Raw genomic sequence first — 14,139 nt, forward strand, 5'->3', positions numbered from 1 at the left:
AGCTGTTCTGCCTCCGTAGGGGAAGATGCCTTCCACATCCTCCAGTGAACTTGTGTGTGCATTAGAGGATAGCGTGTGGCAGGGCTGCTCCACAGGTGCTCAGGTGCACCGCGAACAGCCCAGCTGCTCCAGGAGCATCAGCTACATCCCAGCTTTGGACCCCAGCTCCAAGTGTAGCACTGGGAGCAGTTCCTTTTCATGACAGACCAGCTCTTTAGACATCCATTTGGCCCAGGATATTTAAGCTACACTAGCACCTGCCTTTATCTCCTTTGGTGCATGTCCTGCCATCCTCCTCCCGGACGTAGCCTTCGTGACACTCGCACCTGTAGCTGCCCACGGTGTTGACACAGATCTGAGAGCACAGAGTCCCATTGCTCGTGGCACACTCATCGATATCTGGAGAGAAGCAAAGTTAAAAATATCCTGTAGCTGGAGGTTTCAGACCTCAAATACAATAAAAGACTTTCTTTAGAGGTAAAAAGAGATTTTGTGGTTAAACAAACAAGTGATTGCAGCACTGCTGGAGCCTTTGGGCAAGCTGCACTATGTTGTTATTAATACACCTGGCATTTTATCACTGAACATTGCTTGACAGTCTCCTTGCATTGCAAAGCTCAGTTCTGCAAACCTTGGCTTCCTGGCATGGCAAACCACACAGAGCAGGACCATATGTAAATGATCAGTCCTGAATTATATACTGGCCATCTGAATCAAACCCCAAGAATTAGTTTTCATAATCAGGCCTGGTAATAATGCTTCAATATTTAGCAAATATGGCTCACAACCTGCAGGAGGAATTAAAGGAAAAATTACATCAGCCCAACACTTCAAAGTGTTTGGGTGTGTATGTCTTGTAGGTAACACCTCCTAATAATTTCAGGAAAATCTAGATCTCTCAATTCTTAACACAGTTAATCCCCACATTTCTTCTTTAATCATATTGAGAACAAGAAAGGTTTCAGATGCAAACTGACTCCTAAAAGACCCAAGGGAGCAGCATAAATCATTGACCAGGCATGAGCTCCACATGCTCATCTACCCACCCAGGCAGTAAGGCTTCTCTCTGTTCCTGTGCCTCTCCCGATCATAGCGGTATCCAGGATAGCAGGTGCATAGGACTCGCCCAAAATTGTCAGTGCACTGCTGTTCACAGGGAGCTTCAGCACAGACATCGTAGTCTAAGGGAGAGAAAAACATGGTTAGGAAAAACACCAAAGGCAATAGATGGACGATATTTTGACAGCAAACATTTCACCTCTCTGCTAATTAATACAAAGTTGAGTGACATTGTTTTTAAGGACTGAAGGAACCTAGATATAAAACATCCATGAGACATAATCAAAGGAATATATTAAAATTGTAATTGCTATTCACAGCTTTACACTAGTTAGACTATTTCTTAAAGTTGTATTTTAAGCAAGGGTCACTTTTGCAATTGGCAGATTTTAAGAATTCTTTTCACAGAAATATTAAATTACCTAAAACTTTAAAAACTTTTCTTCAATAGATTTTTAAGTCTGATAGCAACATTTCCTATGCAGAATACTGTGAAAAACCATGGGCTAACTGCCAAAGCCAGGCAGAAAATATATCACAAAGAAGAGTTAATTACATGACGTTAATTGTTCAAAGCCAGATATAACCCTTCTAGCAAAGAATGCATTGTTACAAACCCAACATCTCTCTTAATAACAGCAGTGTGCAGATTAGGGTATGTTAGGGAAATCCCAGAATACTGAAGTCCCTGTTTGAAACCCAAAGGAGGGAAAATCTGTTTCTAATTTCACTGCTATGTAGCAGCAGAGCTGAAGTCTTGGGAATGGATATCAGAGCACAACAGGGTCTGACCTGCATCTCTGTCCTGCCAGGGGCTGGATTTGGCCCCTGGTGTGGTGCTCTCCTCCTCCCAGGGCTGGGGAGAGAAGGACAGCTCCCAGCCATGGGTGTGAGGGTTTTGCAGCACCATGGGGAGCATCTTCCAGGAGACACCAGGAGATGAAGCGGCATCTGGTCTCAAAACCAGCTTGGGCACACCCTGCCCAAGGTCAGGTTTTACACCAAAGCAAGCAGCAGTTTCTGTGACCATTTCAAAGAACATCACCCCGCAGAGAGCATCCAGGTGGCTGTGACAATCCAGTGACTGGGTACTGGGGGCCACAGCAGAAATATCTCATCCATGCTCCAGACCAAACATGTCCAAACAAAATCTAAGTGGTTCAAGCGAGTTCCCAGCACAGCACTATTTCCATCTACATCATTAAAACTCATTATTGACTCACCCTAATGACTAGCAGATACCTCTGGATATGATGATTGTTCCAAACAATTAAAATGAGCCAAGAGATGGTAAATGAAAACACATTTTCTGTACTAAGTATATAGAGCACATGTGTAGCTCTGGGTTTAAAAGTGACAGTGTGCCAAAGTAGAGAAAAGCACAAAATGAGACTTAACAAGATGCTGTATCTCACACCAGAGCCCCTTAGACAAAAATGTACTATTGTAATAGACATACTACTGTAACAGTGCCAAGCATTCTGCTTGTCACCTCCTGAATAACAGACATCCTTTCTTTCCTTCTCGCTTCACAACTTGAGGTCTGCCTGCAGTGCTGTGGTAGTGAATGGCAATGCTAGGACCCCTGCAGTAACCAGGGTCAAACAGTGCAGAGCCATTAAAGGAAAACATAGCTCTCACCTTCAAACTGTTCAGTCTGGGGGTAGTTTGGACTCTTTAGGTGATGCTGGGCTGTAAATTCCTGTTACATTTGACAGTACTAAATAGTCCCAACTATAAAGCATTGCTGGTGTTTCTCCAGGGCATGGTTGCAATTTTTGTTTTCCACTGCAACAAAATCAGAGTGAGAACAGGATAGAAGGCCCAGCATGGAGATAAACATGCCTGCTCCTTGGCCAGCGTACCCACTCGGGTGCTGGACTTGGCCTGTGCTGTGTTCCACTATTCAGAGCTGAGGTAAAACAAGCCCTGGCCTCCCTGTGCTTCCATGAGTAGATGTGCCCTAACAAAATAAAAAAATCCAATGCTGGAAGGGCCCATCTCCCATCACAAGCAGGAGCAGCTATGCATAGACTTTTCCTAGTTTTGCTTTTCCCTAAGGGATGGGATATGGCCCGCCATGTAGTCTAGTCCCAAGATGAAATATCCTTGCAGACAGAAAGCTTTTTACTCATATCTAATCCAAACTCCCCTTACAGCCACTTAGGCTCATTTTTTTTGTCCTCTTCTCCTCAACCATAAAGAACAGTTTACTTTCCCCCTTGCAGCGAGTTTTCACATACCTAAAAACTGTTATCACGTCTCCCCTCAGCCTCCTTTTCTCTAGACTAAACAATGCCAGGTCTTTTTATCCGTCTGTTGCTATATTTAATGTAACCAGTCTTTGAACATGGTTTTCATGTCCACCTCAGAACAGCTCCATCATGTCCATTGCCTCATTTACTTTCACACAAAGCTGGGGAAGGGTCCAGGAAGTACAAATATCCCTGCTGGTGATCCCACACAGTCAACCCAGAACACACAATGGTTGTAGGCACTTCCCAGGTCCCAGAGCTGTGTCCCCAGGGCTTGGTCCCAGCTAACATGACTTCCCTAGGAATAGTTCCCACAACTGGGGTGAAATTAGGCAAAAGCTGCTGCACCACCTGTGTGTGCTCTGCAGAACTGGGGATGCACATTCCCTCCTGTGTTCAAATTCCTTGTTTGCCAGCTCAGCACAATAATTGTGGTTTGAGGATGAATCAAAACCATAAAATGGGGATCACACTGTTCCAGACTTTAGGAAAATGCAAAAGCCAAAGCAGAATAACAAATGTCTCTACATATGTTTCAATTAACTCAGAAATGACAATGCAGTATGGAAAGTTTACCAAGGAAACTTTTGAAACTACATTAGTAAGGAAAGAGCAGATCTGACTACAGCTTGCCTGCAATAGAGTATTTTACCATGAATTCAACCACAGCCAACTCAGGTAATAAACCAGTGGCAGGAAGGTTGGTCTCCAAAATAAACTGCAGATGTGCTACATCTGTTCCTTCTTCACTCTATGATGCCATGAGACAGGACCTGAGCCTGGACTTGGCTGGAGCTGTGAATCTCCAAAGCAAAGAAAAAGGAGATCACACAGGAGAAAAAAGTGAGGAGCTGTTTTTTGACCCATCTTTGCTGAACAGGTGGAGCAGGAAGAGATGCTACGGAGAGAATCAGACACGTGGAAGTAACTCCACTCAATGTTTCCTGAGGATCACTGCTCCCTGGTCCTGCAGCTGAAAGCCATGGCGAGAAGGTGAGTACAAAACAAATTAAATGCAGAACCTGGAGGCATGGACTCATACACTGCTACTGTACTGATTTCTGTTCCTTTTCAAGGGCAGATGAAAAATAACAGGACAAAAAACAATAACGGATGTGGACAAAGACACGAGCCTTTGGGAAAGAGTCTGTTTAAGGAACAGCTGTCCCAGAAGGAGATTGGTGTCCCAAGGCAGCTATAAAAGGGTGGACAGGGGAGGATCTATACTTCTGTCAACCCTCCTCCCTGCAGCCACTGCTAAAGTACAGAGAAGACAGGGCTGGAACTACTTCTCACAGTTTCAACATGCCAGTACTGGATTAAAAGGTGCAGATGTGCTCTAATAAACTCACATCTGTAGTGCATTTATGTGGCTGTGTTGAGATATGGATTTCATACAGCTACTCTGTCAAGATTATGCCAAAACAATGTGTGAAGAGCCAAGTGATGTCTTGTAACAGAGTAAGTGAAATGAATACTTCTGTGAATCATGTTTCTCATCCCTATACCAAGGGCCTGAGATTGTCTCCGATGTTATAGCAGTTGCTGTGGCCTCCGAAATTTCAGGCAAAATACAGATAAAGCTGAAAAGGGAGAATGGAGAAACAAAGGGAGAGAAGCTGCAGCCAGCAGAGAATTGAATTAGGAGCAGAAACTCCCAGTTACTGAAATGCATTTAAAAGACAGGATTCGACAAAGTCAGTGAACACGTAATAAAAACTGCTTTCATAATCACCTAACATCTCACGAGATGAAAATTAGAAGCCAGAATAATAGATTACCATTGCTCTCATTTTATTTTTACTCCTATTAATTAATCCTCTGTATCCATTATATTCAGTGAATAGCCAGTATATAAAATTCTTAAATCCATAGGAAAGCTGGAGGCCAGACTGTAGAGTCCTGGCTTCTTTCCACCCTGAAAGGGTTCAGGACTTCTGCCTCCAACACACACAGCTGCCTTCTCCAAGTGTTTGTCTCACACTGGAGCTGTCATCCTGTATCACACATGCTGACACAAAACTCACTGCAAAACCATGGGACAAAGGAACTGTGAGCACCAATTTCACCCAAACCCTACCCAGGTCCTCCAGGTGCAGAGTGTAGTGGTTTGGTCCAAAATACTCATTACTGTTTACATAATGTTTTTCATCATGATCTGTTTCCCTCTTTTTTTTTGCTTTCCCCCCCAACAATTGTTTGGTATTTCTAGCCAGCAGCAAAGAAGACACAAATAAAAACAACAACAACAACAACAAACTCACAACAAACCATCAGGATTAGAGTTTGGGTTATAATCCCTGTTGGCTGGAGACTGTAATTCAAAACTGTCTGACTCTCCAGTATGTTAATTTGTCACTTTTTTTTCAAAACATCACCACCACAAACTTCTTGGACCAAAATCAAGGCTTTCCATAGGTCATCAAATAGAAGAATGTGTTGCCATAGACCAACTTCTTAACCTGTTTTTTGGAGCAGACAAAGTTTATTGGCATGTCATCTCTGGGCAGTTCCTGTGGTCCTACAACTTTGGAGCCAGTTTCATCCAAATTAGATCAATTTTTACTACTGCATGAACTACCCTGATTAAAACTGCATCTTCCTTAGCCCCTGGTGACAAAGAAGCCATGCCCATGGGAAACTAAAGGCAGGACTAACTCACCTACTCACCCTGTGCACTGACTAGTCAAGTCAGCTGTACCAGATCCGAGGGATAAAAGGAGAAAGCCACTGTCCAGGAAAGATGTGCTTCTGGGTGCAGAGGGTGCTCCCAGCTACCCAGCCAAGGGCAGAACACGCTCCTCTGTTTGCAGTGCAGCAGGTCATGGCACAAGATCTGTGCAGCCACGTGTACTTAGGGAAGGATCAAGGCTTGGCATGCTAAGCAGAACTTTTGGAAGTTGTTGATCTTTTTGCTTTCCCAACAATTTCTGGGAAATGGTTCCTCTCCACACTGATACATGAGGTATGGCCAAGCCTGTGCTTGTATCAGGTTGCTCTTCCAAACAGACAATGTGGAGAACAGGGCAGATGGGGAAAGACAAATGCATGGGGACATGATGGGTAAGAACAGTGAAATCACATACCTTCAGGGATGCACTGTCCAAGAACAAACTTATAACCCTTACAGCATTTTTTCCTGAAAAACAATAAAATAAATAAATGAATAAATAAATGTATTTTCTGTAGATTGGCGCTGCCTTTAAAAACAGCCATAGGTGGATTGTGGATGTGATGAACCAAACAAGATGAGGGTCCTCAGCACTGCAGTCAGAGGTCTCTCAGCATTACAGAACACAACAGGGAAATGAACCACCTGGCCCAGGAGGGATTTTACATGGCAGCATGTCCAGCCACCTCAGGAACCTGGGGCTGAGTATCCTAGCACTGACCCACCCAACACCTCATGTAATTTCCAAAAATCTTGTTCTCCTGTGTTGACTGGATGCAGCACAGCTCAGTGCTGTCCAAATACACAACTCAGCTCATCATTTTCATGGTACAGTGAAGGATGCTTTCCAATACCCATCATTAAACCTGCAGGAAGGGGTAAGTCTGAGTGAGGAGTGCACAGAAGACAAATGTTATCAGTAATTTCTCATCTTCTAATAAACCTGAAGGAGGTAAATTAAATATATTGGGTATTTCAGCTGGAGCAAGGGAGAGTATCTTTTATAGTCTGAGGGACAAAACTGCAGTGTAGAGTCAATAGGATCAGACACTTTTTATGTGCCTATGATATGAACAAAGTCTGAATGCTGAGAAATTAATGTTTCTGACACCCTGGCCTGTAATGACATTTAGGCATCCAGCTAAGCCTGCTGGTTTTCTCTCTAGGCAGCAAACCACATTAAGTCACCAGAACTCCCAGCAGTGCTTGGGAGCCTTTACAAATGTCTGTCTCTTATCACCCTAAGAGTGACTCACTTCAGGGACCTGGTGATCTTCAAAGGATCCCATGTGGGTGACTACCAGGACTGCTGCAAAAGAAAAAACTGCTGTCCAGTGCGCTATTACATCAAGTATACATGAATCTGATGTGAAAATATCCCTCAGTATTTTACAAATTCACATTTTTTCATGCTTTGTGGATCTGCTGAAATATCTCCAAACTGGGAAACCATCCACTCTGTCTTTTCCTTTGATTCAATAACTGATGCAGATGAGTGCTAAAGCCACATCAGTTGATGACACGACACTCCCCTGGACAAAACGTAGCCACCACAAATCATTATTATGTTGAATATAAATCAACTATCAGTTGCAACTGACAGTTTAAAACAAACAATGCATTACTCCAAACAATGTAAAAACAAACTTTGGCTCCATATTTTACCCTCTTCCAAAGATTAGTTGGAATATAAATTATGCTTAATGAGTGTTGAACATCTGAAGAGGAAGCCTTGCTTTGTTATGCAAACAGTGGTGCCTCATTAGACTTCTCTCCAAACACTGCTGTGAAGTTTTATCTACAAGACAAACAAATGCAGGAGGAATGAGTTCAAAGGTGCATTGGGGAGGCTGTTCATCTGCTGCAAGCCATGCTGATGGCTTTCCAAGTGCACATTCATCTCTTCCTGTCTGCAGAAGAAGAGAGGCTTGCTTGTAGCTGCTCTTCAGAGGAAGATACAACCCAGCTTGAGAGGGCTGTGAGATGAGCAAGGAGAGGAGGACATCCTTGCCATGGGATGCTGACCTGTGGGGTTGTGCCAGGCAGAACTAGCCATAAATAGGAAGCAGCAGCTTCCATAATTTGTACCCTTCTCTAGGAATACCCACCTTATTTTCAGGTTTAGGACCAATAAGACCCGTGTCAGCAGATGATGAGACAGCCTGCTCCTGGGTAAGGGATCACCTGCTGGGAACCTTGCAGGAGCTGCCTCTCTTCTCTCAGCTTGTCTGGTGATGGCTTTTGGCTGGATGTGTTGGCTTTCTTGTGGCTAAAGTGAGGTTTTATCTGCCTGACTGGATTCTCCCAAAAGCCAAACCACTTGCCCTGTTCAAACCCTTCTCCCACAGCCATACATTGAGAACACATAACATGCCAAGTTGCCGCTATTAAACACTGCTCTGGCACCCTGATATTGCCCCAAAGCAAGCACAGCCTTGCGGAGCTTTCACTTAAAACAACCAGAAAATCATGTTCCCCTGGCTAATATCCAAATGTTTGCTGAAATCCCTCTTTTCAGTGACTTCTTGTAGCAATGAGTTCCTCAGTGGGATGAGATGGTTTTGAGAAACCATTTCCTTGTTTTCAGTCTCCCTCTCAAATCTTTGTTTGAATTTTCCCAAGCCTTACTGGTAAGGAGATTTTGAAATATTTTCTCTAAATACGTGAAGATTTTTTTGCATTGTATAAGTTTTAAATCATACTTAAAGAAGTGTTTTAGAAGAGGGATGCCCTGCCTTCAGACCACATTCCAGAAGCCAGTTCCCCATGATAATCTCTTCCCAGTCGAAAGTTATGGATCTCTGCGTTAGTGCAGCCTGTACTCAACAGCAGTCTTGAGCCACCAGCATGATTTTACCAGGGAAACTGCTACTTCGGGGTTAATGCAAAGGAAATACAATACAATACCTCTTTCTCTGAACATTACATTGCAACCTTGGGATTCCTGCATGCTTTAGCTTTCTACATTCTTAAAGCGAAATCTGTCAAAATGATGGACACATGAGCATTAGCAAAGGCATTTTAATAGCAACACTCATTTTCAGACATCCCGGTCCAGGCTGACATGTCTAATCAACGTTGCACAGCAGCAATCTCGTTGTACATAATGAGAGGTGAGAGGGGGTTCCCACTGATAATTTTAGCTACTGGGTAACTTTCAGCAGGGTGGTTGCTATGCAGCTGTACATGTGACCATGCATGAAACACAAACACATGGCTGTGTAAGAAGGTCCACCACTAAAACCTGGATCTCCAGGGAAATTAAGCTGATTCGTTAACTTTAAATCTGGTTTACAAAAGAAGAAGCTTCTGGCAGACTGTTATCTGTTACACCTTTTGATGGGGTACTTCAGCAATTAAAAATATAGCAAGTTTTGATTCTCATGCAATCTTTACTCAGGAATAGGCACAAGCCCAAACTGGCAGTGGGTTTGGGGTGCCATGATTTCAATCACTGCAACATCCAGCTTTTGTGTTACCCGTAAGAAAATCCATAGTGATAGGGACACCCCCAAAACCAAGTCACCCTTTTTTTTTCTGGCAGGCAGCTGCTGGAGAAGCAGGGAGATACTGAGCTCCCCCCCTCTGCTCTGGAGGTCGAGATGCTTCCGGATCACTAAATGCCAGAAGTGCCAAACTCTTGATACCAATAAATATATCCACGACTAGGCAAGTGGCAGATCTGCCTCTTTTTTCAGACTCTTGTGGCCCATTACCTTGCAAACTGAGAGAGAAGCTGAGCTTTCCAGGAGCTTCCCTGTGTCCCTTTACCTGCAGGCCCTCCAGAGTGCCCAACACACGGGGGTGCACCAGCACAGCACCCCTGCCCCATCCTACAAAGCAGTAGCTGCTTGATAGCATCGCCTCAGACGGGCTGGACGAGAGGCAAGATGGGAGGAATGCAGGTTAATTAAGCCACTGCTTTATTAAGTTAGCTTATCTGGCAGCTATCAGCAGTAACTCATCCAGCAAGGACCATGTTTTTTTCCCATAATTGCTTCCACCTGGCACAGAGCTGCCGTCACCCCAGCCCACCTCCTGCTCTGCACGGGACACCGCAGAGACACTGGAGACACCGAGGAGGGCATGCTGAACCCAGAAAATAAATAAATACACTCCGTGAGAGGGGAGGGAGTCACTCAGGGTCCTACAGCTGCTGAAAATCTTCAGAAATGCAAACAATAACAGGATAAACATTTGAAATTATAATTAACCTGCATCTGTCTGCAGTAACATGGCAGTGACTTGGGTTATAACAACAGCTGCTCTGTGCATTTATTGAAGTTTTGAAGAGGCAGCTCTAAAACTCTGGCATGAGTCATGTTGAAAAAGATACACGATGATCGTTTAGTGATTGAAAAAAGGGAAGGCAAAGGGGAAATGCAAAGGGGAGAAGAAAAAGACAAGTTTTATACCGGTTTCAGACTAAACATGATATGTTAAGGAAGCACTTGCTAAAGATGTCAAAAGTAGAAAGAGAAGAGTCTGCTCTAAGAAATATTTTCCTCCTAGGAGCAAAGCAGACACAGAAATCTCTATGGTGAGCCCGAAAGTGAGTTCTTAGGATAAAATATTGCCCTTGCTGTATCCCTAAAATGCTGACAGGCAATCAGATCCAGACTGACTCCTCCCAGACAGAGGTAGTTCAAGCAGAGGAACTTTACTTCCCATTCACTAGGGCTAGGAGAGCACACATGGATGGTTTCTAGAGCTCAGCTGAGGCCTGAGGTCGTGTCACTGGAAGATGCAGCAACTCCATAGGTGGTCATGCAGGTCAAATCCCTCCTCTCTGAAATGCTCTTTCTGACCTATGAATGTCGAATGAGCTGCAGTTTAGGGGGCAAAAGAGTTGCTTAAGTTCTTACACAGATTTGAATATATCACCATTGTTCTTCCAAGTTGGTGTTGGTAAAAGCAATGATAAGACACAAAAAAACTGTCTTTAATAAAGAAGCGACTTCCTATTGGGAAAGGAGAGAACTTTTTGTTTTAATACCAGACTACTTCAGCCTAAATCATAACTTGAACTCAGAAGAACTTGCACTGTGGTCTGAAGACCTGAGTTAGCAAAGGCCGTGGCACGGTGTTTTTAATTGCACAAAAGGGTCATAGTTAGATCCCTTTCCTTATTGTGCCTACACAGTGTTTATTTTTGATCACCCTGGATTTGAGAAATACAGAGTGTAGCAAAAATGCAAATATAAAGTACAGAAATGAATATACAAAAAATAATTAGACAGCTATAGATGCAATCCAGCAAGGTATACTGAAAAAGAAACCTAACAAAAATAACCCCCAAACTTACTTTTCTCTTATATAAAGTCCAAATGAGGGACAGGTTTGTCTACCAAAAACAGACAAAGCCCATCTGCAGCACAAGTGCAGCAGCTCAGTAGCTGTGCACAGTTTCGCTGTAATTCACACGGGGAGAAGATTTATGTCAACATGGTGTAAAACTGAAGCAATGCACTTTATTTTTGTTTGCCTTTCTGTGGGACACATACCGAAATCTTGAGTAAGAGGGGATGGCCTCCCTGCAGACACTTGCTCAGCATACACTTTGCCATGATTTCCAGACTTAGTCCTGTTTCACAGTTTTGTAAAGAGATAATTTATGTTCATGCTGGGTGTAATGCAAGGTCCAAGGCCAGCCCGAGCCCTTCCTGTCATCGTCACAGCTGAGAGTGAGTAACCCAAGTGCTGTGAAGTCTTCCAATGCTGCAGCACCTGTGACTGCTGTGTGTACCTGTGTGCTTCCTTATTTCTCTTAACTGACTGATAAGAGCAGGATTTGCCTGAACAACCCTAGGGGATTCAGACCTCTGAGAGCAAATCCCTGCAACCTGCTAGCTGATTTCTGTGAAAGTCAAATTTTCAGCAGTTAAAGCGTTGTCTGAATCTAAGCCTTGTTTTTCATTAGCTACTTAAGTTAAATAACTTTGACCACATATAGTGGTTTTCTTCCTCTTAGGAGAGAAAAAAAAAAAAAAGCCCTGCTATCTCCTCTTTTGCTCAACTCTGGCTATTAAGACAGATACCAGAAATGAAATTGCATTCCAGTCATTGCTAATGGGAAGGTTTTGATAAGATTCACAGTTCCTGGACTCTTCTTGTGTGAACGCAAGCCAGGGACCAGATCTTCTCCTGGTAAAAGCCACATACCTCTCTTGACTCTAAGGAACTGTGCCAGTGCTTATGCTGGGAGACCCTGACTGATGCTCTTGAAAGCTTTCAGACACGCTCCTTGGCTGCTCCTTATGTTAACTGACTCCTCCCTTTCTCTAAGTGCTGTTTCATATCATCTTTTAATGGTCAAAGGGATTTTTATGGTGGTGGAGCATAAACTGTGGTTCCTTCTTCTCAGAAGAGACCTTCCAAACCAGTATGATGGTTTCCAGCCCCTGCAGAGCTCATTCCTCTATAAAAGAGAATAAAAATACTTTGAGGGGTGAAAGAAGCCCTCTCCCCCACACGAGTATCAGTGGGGGTTTCAAGGTGCTGACCGGCATGAAACTGGAAGATGCACAAAAAGAAAAACCTCACAGGTCTGGCAAATTTATCCACCAAACAAAAAAGTCTGATCTTCTTGTAGAGCACCCTGGACCTCTGTTCTCCATGGGCACAGTGCAGGACATCTCTCCTTGATGGAGTTTGGGGTTTTGCTTAAGTAAATGAGATGCGCTTAGGTGTTCAGTAGAGGTTTCAAGCAACATCAGGGCAGGCAGACCGTTCCCCCCGCACATCTCCTTGTGTCAGCAGATCAGCACTCCCAGGAAACCATCACTTTTGGACTCTTTTAGGGCTTTGGGATGCAGAGAAAGGGGCTGGTGTGAAAACAGCAGCCACACCAAAAAAAATTTCTCATGAGCTTCTGCTCACTGCAGAAAGAAGAGGCAACTAAACCTCAGTTTTCTGTCTCCCTTTTGGGCAGAAAAAAATACCTTTGCAAACGTTTCCTGTGGTCATCCCTTTCAATGTGGAGTGAAACAAAAAGATGCTGTTGGCATTTCCCTATGAGCAACAGAGACCAAGGTTCCACATTTTCGGGGAAGCTGAATGACACTGCACAACAGGGCCAGAACCAACGTTGTCCCTCCTCTGCCCCTGGCCCACCCAGAGCCTCAGGGCTGCAAACACACTGACCAAGCACAGGCTAATCTGTGCAATGCAGACCAACTGGCAGCACTGGTAACCATCAGGGCCTGTCTCTCACTTAGCATACCAGTGTCCAAAAATTACTAAATAAAGGTCTGCCTGCAAATGTCCCCTAAGCAAAGAAGGAAACTCTCAGCAGGAAAACGTTACGCAACTTCAAAAAGGTAACGACCCCAGCTGCCGCTGGAAAAGCCATTTGTTGGATATTTTACATGCATGTAAACATCATCCTCGAAATCACATACGAGATTCCTTCAGTGCTAGACTGTACTTTCTTCCCCTCTTTCTTGGATTTTTATTTCATTGTTGGCTTTTTTCTTAGCACAAGGGAATGCTCATGTGGTTTATCACTAGACAACATGTCAAAAATAGCAGAAGGATTAAATAAAAGGCTTTTGACTGTTTTCATCTGCTTAGACTCAGCTTTATATACATGCTGTCAGCTTTGTCTTGCTCTCTTTTCTTACAAATTTCTTTTATTTTCTGGCATTGTACCAAGAAAATTATTTTGTTTAGTTTTGCAGGTGAAATTGGTATGGATTCTGCAGAATCAAGTCAATGTTTGACAAGTATGAATTCTGAGGGGAAGAAAAAAAGGAATTTTATACAATGATAGCACTGTTTGCATTTAATAAAAGATCTAATGAACTGGCAAAGTATAATCCATCCTCATAAATATATTGTCATTTCTACGAACAAGCAGGCTTCTAAATCTGAGTTTAAATGATCCAAGATTAGGCCTGTGTTTTAAAATAACTCACTGCTTTGAGATTTAAAGTAAAAAAATTAAGGAAAAGTCTTTTTTTCCACCACCTTGGACTTCCAATTAAAGGACTGCTAGCCAAATTTCCTTCCAAGTCTGTAAGTAGTATGTTTTGCTGACAGCACACATTCATTATTTATCTAACCCAAGGTGAGCCAGGACTAATCACAGCACATCTGTCCTGTCTCTTGGATTTTTTTAAACTTCCATGACTCTTCATTTCGTAGCTCCAATTT

The 14,139-nt window shown here is 43.3% G+C and overlaps 1 protein-coding gene across 1 annotated transcript in view; it reads right to left on the reverse strand.

The window, feature by feature from the left end:
* Positions 1-14,139, reverse strand: part of CCBE1 (collagen and calcium binding EGF domains 1) — a 93,272-nt gene that overhangs the window by 15,031 nt on the left and 64,102 nt on the right. The window contains 3 exon segments of the mRNA XM_069002128.1: positions 262-399; positions 1,047-1,181; positions 6,401-6,453. Coding sequence (XP_068858229.1) covers positions 262-399; positions 1,047-1,181; positions 6,401-6,453 — 326 coding nt within the window.

The sequence above is a fragment of the Aphelocoma coerulescens genome (assembly GCF_041296385.1).
Source record: "Aphelocoma coerulescens isolate FSJ_1873_10779 chromosome Z unlocalized genomic scaffold, UR_Acoe_1.0 ChrZ, whole genome shotgun sequence".
Classification (NCBI taxonomy): Eukaryota; Metazoa; Chordata; class Aves; order Passeriformes; family Corvidae; genus Aphelocoma; species Aphelocoma coerulescens.